Here is a 13,045-nt window from a genome sequence, read left to right as displayed (position 1 = left end):
ATAAAATATAAATTTTTCAAAAAAAAATTCTACAATTATTTTGATTGAGATTTGATGGAAAAATATACTAAAACTAAACTAAATTCAATAATTTTGATTAATTTAATTTCTTTTCTTTCCTAGAAAGTAACCGAACCAATTCGACGTGTCAACACTCCTAATCCTTAACGAACCTAATGTTACATCAGTAGAACCACTTTACATGATACATGCTTTTGAAGAATCTTTTGTCATTTCAAGACACGAATACGGATTATTGATAACAAACGCTATTGCATGCTATACTAGTAGTTAATTGCTAGATGAGAATTACATTCTCTGAAAATATGATTCCATTTTGACTTAATTATTGTAAGTGTTTGTGTTGATTTTCTCTCTCTTCTAGTGAGAAGTCTTTTTAGGGTTCCTTAGAGTTGGTATTGTTGCGTCGATTTGTTTGTTCCTAGGGTTTTCCTCGAGCTTTGAGTCTATGTTTTGTTTATGGCGGGGTCAAATGTTGAGAAGCATCTGCAAGGGCTATCCTTGGAGGAAGAAAAGGACAATGGGGTTAACTTTCAACATTGACGAAGAACATCATCACACTGAAGATGTCCAATTGGGAGATTCATCATAGAAAAACCTATTAGAGCTCATATAATGAAGGAAAGAATGGCTAATCTATGGCGACTGATGAAAGGGGTGATGATCACAAAGTTTGACCAAGGTATCTTCATTTTCCAATTCTATCACAAGCTGGACTTGAAAAGGATTACAAGGATGACCCATGGTATTTCGACAACAACTTTTACGAATAGTAATGATGGGGGTTTGCAGGAAGCAGTGGGGGTGCAAGAAGGAAATGCAAGACCCACAAGGAACAAAAGGTCACCAGCGTATTGGAAAGATTACGTACGTACGTAGTGGGTAGGAGCCATGCAACAGACAAGGAGCGCGTAGCTTTAGCTAGGAAGTTAGTGGGAAATCACGAAATATCTCTCTGTCAGGATATTCCTTGATATTGCATCTTTTCCGTTTTTTATTGTCGGGCTATGTCCCCTAGTTAGCTTATAAATATCGTGTAATAAGCACTTCATGGTAATGAGAAATATTATCTTTAGCCTCTTCTTCTCTTATTCTTTAGGAGGGACTTGGTCCTCGAAATCCAAGTGGTATCATTGGTGCTTTCATCGCAATGGCAGACGAAACTCGCTCCAAAACTTCCTCTGATCGGGTGGAAGTCGCCATTGCTAAACTCACTGCCTCCCATCTTTCCATGAATTCCAAAATAGATGATCTCCTCCATCACATGTCGCAGCTTGAGTCCTCACACAACAACCCCTACACACCATCATCTCCTTCCTTAGGCCCTTCTGTGACATCGTCCCGTGAGCCTACCCACCGTGTCAAGCTAGACATTCCGCGGTTTGACGACTCCAAACCCACTGGGTGGATCTTCAAGATTACTCAATTTTTTGAGTATCATTCTACCCCTGATACGGAACACTTGACTATTGCCTCATTTTACATTGAGGGCCCAGCCCTCACATGGTTTCAGTGGATGCACCACAATGCTCAGCTCTCCTCATGGTCTGCATTTTTGCATGCTCTCCACTTTCGCTTTGCTTCATCCACTTATGAGGATCCTACGAGTTTACTCTGCAAACTCAGCCAACGTTCCTTGGTGAGTGCCTACCTCTCGGAATTTGAGTCTCTGGCCAACCGCATTACTGGTCTTCTGGCACCCTTTGTGCTTAGTTGTTTTATATCGGGGTTGAACCTAGTAATTCAAAGGGAGGTTCAGGTCTGATGCAATCCTACCCCGCAAGGGCTTTGGGTAGAAGACTCCAAGTAGATTGGCTAGAGATCCAAGGGAAGGCCCTAGGGTTCTCATGAGCCTTAGGGTAGATTTTGAGGCCATGGGCTAAGTATGAGCCCGTTTATCTTTGTAAATATTAGAATAGGTATTTCCTTCGTCTGGGCCTTGTATTTTGGCCATTCTAGTAGTATAGGGTTTTAGCCTTGTATTTCGGGACATTTTGAGTAGTCTTTGTAGTAAGGACTTTTTTTTGTATTTTCATGTTTTTTGTCATGGGGGTGAGCTTAGCTATTATAGGGGGTGTGTAGCTAAGCTCTAGCTTCTCATCTCAAGGAGGTGAGCTTAGCTATTAGAGAGGTATGTGTAGCTAAGCTCAAGCTTCTTTAGGAATCTTCTTAAGGAAGCTTCTCAAGGAGGTGAGCTTAGTTATGAGAGGGATGTGTGTAGCTAAGCTCTAGCTTCTCAAGGAAGTTTTCTCAAATAAGCTTCTAAAGGAAGTTTTCTCAAGAAAGCTTCTCAAGGAAGCTACCTAGTCTATAAATAGAAGCATGTGTAACACTTATTGTAACTTTGATGAATGAGAGTCTTGTGAGACATACTTCAAAGTTCCACTTCTCTCCCTCTTTTATTCCTTCAATTTCGTGCTCCCCCCTCTCTCTTTCTCTCCCTCTTTCTTTTCCTCCATTGAAGCATCATTCCAAGCTTCTTATCTAAGGCTCATCTTGGTGGTGAAGCTCCTTCTTCCATGGCTTATTCCCTAGTGGATGATGCCTCCTCTCACCTCTTCTCCTTTGTCTTCCGTTGCATCTCCATGGTGGAAAATCACCATTAAAGGACCTCATTGAAGCTCAAAGATCCAGCCTCCATAGAAGCCCCACAAGCAAGCTTCCATCAAGTGGTAATCAGAGCACAAGAGCTTCAAGTAGGTGCTCCTTAAACCTCCATTAGTTTTTTTGCTTTACCTTCTCTTCCATTGTTGTTTCTTCATTTTTTTCTCCATGTATCTCCTCACATGTCTTGTGATAAATGTTTTTAACATGATTCTTTAGAGTTTCCACCGATTAAACTTGCTATAGAAGCTAGATTTGATTTTCTATGGTTCAAATTTCTTGTTCTTGTTCTTGAACCATGAATTGTGTTGAGTTTAGGTTCCTTTGAGTTTTGTCTTGTTATTTTTTGTGGCTGAAACCTAAACCATAAAATTCTTACAAAAATATTAAAGTAGAAGAAAACCTCAAAAATCTAGAGTGACTTGTTCACCTATTGTAGTTTTGTCATAGAAGTCATGTCTAGTAATGAAACTTGTCACATAAGATTTCTTATGTTGTGCTGAATTTTATTTTCTTGTTTCTTTGTCTAACTCATTTGTTCATGAGTGTATGAAATTATTTTAGCCTATTATTTGATTTGAGTCAAATCTTTCATGTTAATTAGTCCTTAACATGTTCATGCAAAATTCTTAGAGAGTCTTTGATTGTGAACCTTTTCTTGAACTTTTAGGTTTCCTTATGATTGTGCCTATTGTGAATTTGAGTTTTGGTGATTGAATTGCTGGTTGAAATGTTGATCCTAAGTGAATATTGAACTCCTAAAACTGTGTTAAACAATCCTAGTGAGTTCAACATACATAGGAAGGTTGAAAGTAAGCCCAAGGCAATCAACATACCATGCTTAAAAAAAAATCGTTGGTGCTGGCAGCTTGGACATACAAACTTGTAAAAATTACTGAGAATTGGTTACTTCGAATTTTGAGCTGAAATTTTTACTGAATTTTGATAGACATCTGGAAAAAAAGTTATAAAAAAAGAACCAAGTGATTTGGATAAAAGGAAAAAAATACTAAAAATCACACAAGTTGGCAGAAAAATTAGTATCCAAGAAAAAAAAGTGAAAGGGAAGTGTGCTTGTTGTTTTGGATCAAAATTTATTCTATAATTGGTGCCTATGTTATACCAATCTTAGTTCCGAAATTTCAATTGAAAATTACTGTGAAAACAAGTTCCAAAGCTAGAGGTTTGTTGAGTCATTTTTTTATAGTTTTTTTTCTCTACTCTATAGCCATTCTAAGTTTCTCTTTGAGTCCTAGCTTGCTTCTATGTCCTTTTCATTGCTTTAATTGTTGAATAATCCTTGAAAAATTATCTTGTTAAAACTTCATTGGTTTAGATTTCATTTCATTTTTTTTTGTCTTTGGTTATTGCTAGTCTCTTTGTTTCCTTGGTTGTGGGTTGCCATATAGGGAATTGGAAGGAGGATTGGTGTCATCCCTTGAAGAATTTGAGTCAAGAAGAAAGGGGCCAACCACCTTAAGAGCTATTGGACTAAGAAGCACTCCAAATTGAGTGAATCACCAAAGAGAGAACAACCACCAAAATTGAGGACCGTTAATTTTTTAATTTGCAATTTACTTACCTTCATTGCTTTCAAGTTTTGTAACAAAAAGGCCTTTCATTGGAAGTGTGTTAGGAACCTCCAATAGGTTACCAAACTTCCATTTGTGTGTAATAATTTTAGGCAATTTTTCCTTAGGATAGTGAGTGTTTTGTTGGGAACCTTGAATGTGGTCATCCAAACACTCTTAGGATTCGCCTAGTTTACATTTCTTGCTTACTTTCATAGCTTATTTCCTTTACCTTCCATTGTCAAACCGCCTAGATAGCTTTCCTTTTACCAATTAGTTTTTTACCTTATCTTTCACACCTCTTTTAGTGTTTATTTTGGCTAGTTTCAACCATAGTTTCTTTTACCTTTTGTTTTCAAACCTCCAACAAGAAAGAACCACAACTTAGGAACAAACATGAGTCATCATTCATCTAGTGTTAATGTTGAGGGTACTAGTCATAAAGACCAATTATCTAGAATCTTAGATGAGTTGAGTTCCCTCAAGTTATGGAAAGAAAAACAAGAGAGAAAAGAAAAAGGAAAAAAAAAAGAGTGGAAGAAATAAGTCAAGATGAAAGAAAGAAAATAAGAGAGGAAGAAAGAAGAAAAATAATGAAAGAAATGAAAAGAGAAAAACATGCCTCTTATAGTAGTCATAACTCTTACAAGAGTCTAAGTGAAGAACTTCGTGACTATTACGAAGGAAGGCATAGGTCACATCTTAGACCTCACTCCCATAGAAGAGAAAAGGAAAGAAAGCCTCAAGAGGCTAACATTAACCTCTCATACTTCCATGGGAAGGACAATGTAGAGGCTAACTTAGATTGGGAAATAAGGGTAGAGCAACAACTTAAAAACAAGTCTACTTCAAAATCTTATAGCTCTCACTCTTATCCAAAGAAATACCAAGGTCAAGGCATCTTAGGGGTGACACCTTCTAAGCCCAAAGATGATAAGGGGAAGACAATAGAAAAGCAAGCCCCTAAGGCTAGTATGCAAGAGAAAACTAGCTCTATAAAGTGCTTTAAATGTCTTGGAAGAGGACACATTACTTCTCAATGCCCCACCACAAAAACCATGATTATGAGGGGCAAAGACATTTATAGTAGCCAAGATGAGGCTACTACTTCACCTTCCTCTAGTGAAAGTGAAAAAGCAAAAGGAGAAGAATCTAGTGAAGAAATCTACCCCCAAGAAGAAGGACAACCATTAGTGGTTAAAGAGAAGTGTAAGGAGGTAAGTGTCTCCTCCAAGAGTTTAGCTAAGAAGGAAACTCATTTTACAATAAAGACAAACATTAAAGAAACTTTCCCTCTTAGATAGCCTCCACATTTTCTCTTTTGTAAAAAGGCACTTGCTAGCATTGCCACACCTCTTGGGCTTGAGTATATTCCTCAATTAAAGAAGTTGTTGGATGAGGGTTTGGTTCGCAAGAGCATAAATCCTTGTGCTTTGTTGGTGCCCAAAAAAGGTATTATTAGGCACCAAGTCCCTAAAATAGGTGGTATGATGAATGTTTTGAGTGGTGCAACACTCTTTTGTAAAATCACTTATGCACCTAACATCTTCATGATTTGTGTACATAGGGACCCATTAGGTAGGTTTGTTCTTATTTTTAGTTTCAATACAAACTTAGGTACTCATATGGGACACCTTAGGTTTGTCATACTTTTTGGTAGGAATAATCAATATGAAAATACAGAAAAAGGTATGTTTTATTGCGTTACTTTTCTTAATTTTTCAAATAGTGATCAAGGGGTTCCCATGAACCCTAAGAGAATAAAGGTCATTCCTGAGTGGCCCACTCCACCAAGTATAAGAAAAATTTGGGGCTTCCATGACTTAACAAACTTTTACAAAAGGTTTATCCCATATTTTTCTATACTTGTAGCACCACTCATTGAGTTGGTGAGAAACCATGTTCTTTCATGGGAAGATGCCCAGGAAAAGGGTTTTCAGACCTTACCATATTTCAACATACCAAACACCACTAATACATATGTTTTTGTTCTTTTTACAGGTGTTGAGGGAAGGAGCCCAGAGTATGAAGAACCTCGGGATTTAAGGTCAAATCCTTTCCAAGGTAGAGGGAATGATGCAATCCTACCCCGCAAGGGCATTGGGTAGAAGACTCCAAGTAGATTGGCTAGAGATCCAAGGGAAGGCCCTAGGGTTCTCATGAGCCTTAGGGTAGATTTTGAGCCCATGGGCTAAGTATGAGCCCGTTTATCTTTGTAAATATTAGAATAGGTATTTCCTTCGTCTGGGCCTTGTATTTTGACCATTCTAATAGTATAGGGTTTTAGCCTTGTATTTCGGGACATTTTGAGTAGTCTTTGTAGTAAGGACTTTTTTTTGTATTTTCATGTTTTTTGTCATGGGGGTGAGCTTAGCTATTATACGGGTTGTGTAGCTAAGCTCTAGCTTCTCATCTCAAGGAGGTGAGCTTAGCTATTAGAGAGGTATGTGTAGCTAAGCTCAAGCTTCTTTGGGAATCTTCTTAAGGAAGCTTCTCAAGGAGGTGAACTTAGTTATGAGAGGGATGTGTGTAGCTAAGCTCTAGCTTCTCAAGGAAGTTTTCTCAAAGAAGCTTCTAAAGGAAGTTTTCTCAAGAAAGCTTCTCAAGGAAGCTACCTAGTCTATAAATAGAAGCATGCGTAACACTTGTTGTAACTTTGATGAATGAGAGTCCTGTGAGACATACTTCAAAGTTCCACTTCTCTCCCTCTTTTATTCCTTCAATTTCGTGCTCCCCCCTCCCTCTTTCTTTTCCTCCATTGAAGCATCCTTCCAAGCTTCTTATCCAAGGCTCATCTTGGTGGTGAAGCTCCTTCTTCCATGGCTTATTCCCTAGTGGATGGCGCCTCCTCTCACCTCTTCTCCTTTGTCTTCCGCTGCATCTCCATGGTGGAAAATCACCATTAAAGGACCTCATTGAAGCTCAAAGATCCAGCCTCCATAGAAGCCCTACAAGCAAGCTTCCATCAAGGTCCTCCAAACGATTTCATTAGCTCAGGTAGTCACGCATGCTCGTCTTCAGGAGGAAAAGCTCCTCGATGCACGTCGTCCTCCCGCATCTCGCACGCCCTCTTTCTCGAGATTTCTAGACTCTCGTTCTCTTCCCTCCAACCCGCCACCACCTCTTTTACCTACACCACCACGCTCCACCACACCTTCTATACCTTTTAAAAGGCCCACCCCAAAAGAACTTGTCGTCCACAGAGAGAAGGGATTATGCTTTCATTGTGATGAAAAGTTTTCTCGAGGGCACAAGTGTGCTTCCTCGCTATTCCTCTTGGTGACGAAGGACGAGGACAACCCCCTGGATTCCGGCCATCCGCCCTGATGCAATCCTACCCCGCAAGGGCATTGGATAGAAAAATCCAAGTAGATTGGGCCAGAGATGCAAGAGAAGGCCCTAGGGTTCTTATGAGCCTTAGAGTAGATTTCAGGTCCATGGGCTAAGTACGAGCCCACTTATCTTTGTAAATATTAGATTAAGGTGTCATTATTTTTGGGCCTTGTATTTAGGGCTCCATAATGTAGGTAGGGTACCCTAGAAATATAGGATTTTTCAGCCCTTGTATTTTAGGGCACCTAGACTAGTTTTTGTATTAGGGGTAGTTTTGTAATTTCACATGCAATAAGTGGATATTTGATGTGTGTGGTTGGAAATAAATTTAATTGAATTGGTAGAAGCCCAATCCAATTAAATTTTAGAGGGGGAGGTGAGCATTTGCTTACTACACCCCATTGCCACATCATATAGTCACACTTTGTGCATGTCCTTCATGTTTTTCATGCCTCATGACACCTAAGCACACTTAGTGGAGAATCTTGGAATTGATCTTGGATTAGTGGGCTGAACCATAACTAAAATTCACTAATCATAATTAGTGAAATTTTGGCTCCAAAGTTTGGCTCCACAAATTCAATTTCAAATTCAAGTGAAATTCGAATTTCCCTCCAATTTTGTGTGACACTTAGGCTATAAATAGAGGTCATGTGTGTGCATTTTTTTTGAACTTTGATCATTTGAATATTAAACTTCAGATTTCAAAGCTCATTTGGAGCACAAAATTTCGTGCTCTTCTCTCCCTCTCCCTTCATTCATCTCCTTCTTCCTCCAAGCTCTTATCCATGGCCTCCTATGGTGGTGAGCTTCTTCTAGACTCATCTTCTCCTTGAAGTGGCGTCTCCTCTCTCTCTTCCTTTCTCCATTCCGCTGCCATTCATCTTCCAAGAAGCAAAGGAATCCATTGATGAAGAAGATCCTAGGCCTACAAGCTCCAATGGAGCTTGCATCACGCCCCCTACTGTATCTATCCTTGACACCCTACCAGAAACCTCACTGGGCCAACTGAGCCTACACACTTTGTCTAGCCATTTACCACTGGAAAGTCTACATGTGATGGGCCTCATTGCTGACCACCCTGTCAGTATCCTGATAGACGAAGGAAGTACTCATAATTTCCTTCACCATTGCGTTGTCCTGACCCTAGGCTTCTCTCCGACGGAGACCGTTCCTCTCAGGGTTACGGTAGGCAACGACGACGAGCTTCACTGCCATCAGTTGTGTGTCGCGGTTACCGTTCACATTCAGAATCACTCCTTCACTGTTGACTTCCACATCTTGCCTCTCTGTGGAGCAGATGTTGTACTTGGAGTGCAATGGCTTAAGACACTGGGACCGGTTCTCATGGACTACGCTTCGTTCACCATGAAGTTCATCACTGGTGGCCTATTAGTTGAATTACAGGGTGATGGTGAGCGCGACACAAACCTCATTTCACCTTCGCAGCTACGCCGCCTTCCCCATACAAACTCAGCCAGTACTCTCTTCCATATTCGACTTGACCAAAGCACCACCACAAACCTGCCTGTCCCTCACTCATTACCTGCCATTACCAACCTCACCACTAAATACTCCTCCCTATTTCAACCCCTCACCACCCTCCCTCCTTCTCGCCCGACAGACCATAAAATCACCCTCAAACCCAATTCTTCCCCGGTGAACGTGCGACCTTATCGGTATCGCTATTCTCAAAAGCAGGAAATCGAGGAGCAGGTTGCTTCCATGCTTGCTAGCGATCTCATTCGACCAAGTTCGAGCCCCTTTTCTTCACCAGTATTGTTGATTAAAAAGAAAGACGATTCATGGCATTTTTGCATTGACTATAGAGCCCTTAACGCCATCACGGTGCGTGACCGCTTTCCTATTCCAACAGTTGATGAGCTGCTTGATGAACTCAGAGGGGATAGATGGTTTTCCAAGCTCGATCTTATGCAAGGATACCATCAAATACTGATGAACGAAGCAGATATTAGCAAGACCGCATTTAGAACGCACCCTAGTCATTATGAATTCCGTGTGATGCCCTTTGGGATATGCAATGCCCCATCCTCCTTTCAAGCTACAATGAATCAATTGTTTTAACCATATTTACGAAAATATATCATTGTCTTCTTCAATGACATTCTGATATATAGTCGGAGTCTTTCTGATCATCTTCTTCATTTGGAAACTGCTTTTAAGGTTCTCATGGCAGGTGAGTTCTCTCTCAAGCTTTCCAAGTGTACATTCTCCCAACAAAAGCTTGAATACTTAAGACATGTTGTGTCCGTCGAGGGGGTCACACCGGTACCAGAAAAAGTGTAGGCCATACAACGATGGTCATCTCCGCATTCCACACGGGCCCTACGCGGTTTTCTTGGTCTCGCTGGTTTTTATCGCAGGTTCATCAAGGGTTATGCTTCCTTGGCTGCGCCACTCACCAAGCTCTTGTGCCATGATCAGTTTCAATGGTCTTCTGAGGCAACCAAGGCATTTCAGGCCCTCAAGGATGCCATCACTAACTCTCCGATTTTGGCTTTACCTGATTTCTGCGTTCCATTTGTGGTCGAGACGATGCTTCCGGCTCTGGGATGGTGGCAGTTCTGACACAAGGAGGCCATCCCATTTCTTTTTTTTAGCAAACAATTTTGTTCGAAGCTTCTGAACTCGTTCACATATGTTCATGAGCTTGCCGCTATCGTGGCCGCCGTAAAGAAGTGGCACCAGTACTTGCTGGGGCACCACTTCTTTATTTTGACAGACCATCGTAGCTTGCAGGAACTTATGAATCAGGAAATTCAGACTCCCAAATAACATCGTTACTTAGCTCGACTCCTGGGTTTCAACTACACCATTCAGTATCGCGCGGGTCGAACAAGCGTAGTGGCTGATGCCCTCTCCCGTTCAATGGAAGACCAGCCTGCCTCCCTCTATGTCATATCTATGCCTCAGTTCCTCTTCCTCAAGGACCTTCGTAAGGAGTTATTATCCTTACAGGGATTTACTGAGTTACGTGACAAGATCCAGCGTGACCCTGCAACTTATACGGAGTATACTTTAACTCCTGACTTTATTCTTCACAAAGGACGCATATGGCTACCCTCTAATTCTTCTTTCATTAAACCATTGCTCGAGGAATTTCACCAATCTCTGACTGGAGGGCATATGGGGATTCAGAAGACACTCCATCGTTTGTAAGACAATTTCACTTGGCCAACTATTCTCAAGGACACACGTGCCTTCGTTGCTAGTTGTGTGACCTGCCAACACACCAAACCCGATAACCAGAAGCCAACGGGTCTCCTTTGCCCTCTCCCGGTGCCGGCGCAACTGTGGGAAGATTTGTCAATGGATTTTATTGTCGACCTTCCAGCATACCGCGGACACACATGCATTTTGTAGTGGTTGATTATTTTTCAAAGGGTCTGCATTTGGGAATGCTACCCACCCACCATACTGCTCATGCAATGGTTGTTCTCTTCATGGAAATAGTTGGCAAGCTCCATGGAATGCCATGGAGTATCGTCTCAGACCGCGGCCTTCTGTTCATTAGTAAGTTTTGGCGTGAGCTGTTTTCCTTGAGTGGCACGAAGCTTCGCCTGAGCTCAGCTTATCACCCCCAATCTGATGGCCAAACGGAGGTCGCAAATCGTATTGTCAAATAGTACTTAAGGGCCTTTCTCCATCACAAACCTGCAGCCTAGGGACGTTACTTGTTGTGGGCTGAGTGGTCGTACAACACGTCGTACCACTCATCCACGGGTATGACACCATTTGAGATCACCTTTGGTCGCAAGCCTCCCACATTCCCGCAATATGTCACGGGCACTTCCAAAATAGATGCATTCGATGACATTCTTGGTCAATGAGAAGCTATGTTTGTGTTACTACGCTGCAAATTGTTAAAAGCTCAGTCTCGCATAAAAGCAGTCACGGACACCCACCGTCGTGATTAAGAGTTTCATGTGGGTGATTGGGTCTTGGTGAAGCTCCGCCCACATCGTTAAACATCGGCTACCGGCACAGCATATTCCAAACTAGCCAAGCGTTATTATGGTCCTTTCCAGGTTACCGAACGCATGGGCAAGGTTGCTTATAGGCTGCAGTTGCCGAAGCACTTGCGCATTCATCTTGTTTTCCATTGTTCTCTACTTAAACCTTATGTTGCTTCCACTACTTAGCCACCCACGACTGACCTTCCACCACTGGCACTTGACAATCATCCCCTCCTCACTCCTTTGGCCATTATGGCATCCAAGTTCATTCCTTCGGAGTCCGGTCCAAAACGCATGGTGTTAGTTCAGTGGAAGGGCCTGCCCCCTGAAGAAACGTCTTGGGAAGACTGGTCGGCTTTCAAGACTACTCACCACATTGAGGACAAGGTGTTGCTTGATGGGGATGGGAGTGTTATGGATAGTAATGATGGGGGTCTACAGGAAGCAGTGTGGGTGCAAGAAGGAAATGCAAGACCCACAAGGAACAAAAGGTCACCAGCATATTGGAAAGATTACGTACGTACATAGTGGGTAGGAGCCATGCAGCTGACAAGGAGCGTGTAGCTTTGGCTAGGAAGTTAGTGGGAAATCAGGGAATATCTCTCTGTAAGGATATTCCCTGATATTGCATCTTTTCCATTTTTCCTTGTCGGGCTATGTCCCCTAGTTAGCTTATAAATATCATGTAATAAGCGCTTCATGGTAATGAGAAATATTATCTTCAGCCTCTTCTTCTCTTATTCTTTGGGAGGGACTTGGTCCTCGAAATCCAAGGGGTATCAACAACCTATTGGCATTGGGAAGGATTCAGCTAGGAGACGTGCCCAACCAAGTGAAAGTTTTAAGTTGGAATTGTCGAGACCTGGTTAACCTTCGGGTAGTTCCAGTGCTCAAGGACATTCTTGGAGTCCACAAACCTGGCACTTTATTTTTGTCTAAAACTTTAGTTCATTCCAATAGAGTAGAGGAGATTAGAGTAGCGTTGGGTTTTCAGAAAGTGTTTGTGGTTGATAAGGATGGTAGGAGTGGAGGGCTAGCTTTGTTTTAGCGGGATCCTAAGAGAGGGGAAGTGCAGAATTTTTCAAAGAATTTTATCAGTTTGAAGATTAAAGAGATGAGGTTGGTAGCTGGGTTATAACTTGCTTCTATGGTATTCTAGATAGAACTAAGTGCAGAGAGTATTGGGATTTGCTTTGACCCTTGGTGGTGTGCGTTCGGCTTCCGGCAAGTGCACCGGATCACACAAGTAGTATAAAACGGTAAGAACTGAGTATCGAACACTCGGGGAACTTGTGTTATTTGGTAAGCTATTTCAGCAAATAGGCGTCTAGTGTGTAAAAGTAAGTGTGAATATGAACAAGTGTATAAACTATTTGTGCAAAAAGAAAGAAAATCATGCAAGAGAAATAATGTGTAAAAACAAGTAGAGAACACGTTGGTCTTCCTAATAGGTGCCTGATGCTAAAAAGATATTCTCTATCTAACAATACTCATGTGTTCTTATGGTGTCTCCTGAGATACTAAACCTCGATTCCTCAT

General features: G+C 41.5%; 1 protein-coding gene across 1 annotated transcript; it reads left to right on the top strand.

Annotated features, from left to right (window-relative positions):
- Positions 1-8,588: 8,588 nt before the first annotated feature.
- On the top strand, positions 8,589-10,118 carry LOC102666491 (uncharacterized). Its single transcript, XM_006579098.1, has 2 exons — positions 8,589-9,607; positions 9,914-10,118. Exons 1-2 carry the CDS (start codon positions 8,589-8,591, stop codon positions 10,116-10,118), a joined length of 1,224 nt encoding a protein of 407 aa, XP_006579161.1.
- Positions 10,119-13,045: the final 2,927 nt, after the last annotated feature.

The sequence above is a fragment of the Glycine max genome, chromosome 4 (assembly GCF_000004515.6).
Source record: "Glycine max cultivar Williams 82 chromosome 4, Glycine_max_v4.0, whole genome shotgun sequence".
Taxonomy (NCBI): domain Eukaryota; kingdom Viridiplantae; phylum Streptophyta; class Magnoliopsida; order Fabales; family Fabaceae; genus Glycine; species Glycine max.
This window is presented reverse-complemented; position numbering and strand designations above follow the sequence as displayed.

Bases quoted from the DNA above. Each gene is read 5' to 3' on its own strand.
- LOC102666491 (XM_006579098.1), top strand. From the start codon at position 8,589: ATGGGCCTCATTGCTGACCACCCTGTCAGTATCCTGATAGACGAAGGA. The intron at 9,608-9,913 runs GTTTTAACCATA...TTTTTATCGCAG, and splicing joins CAAGCTACAATGAATCAATT to GTTCATCAAGGGTTATGCTT.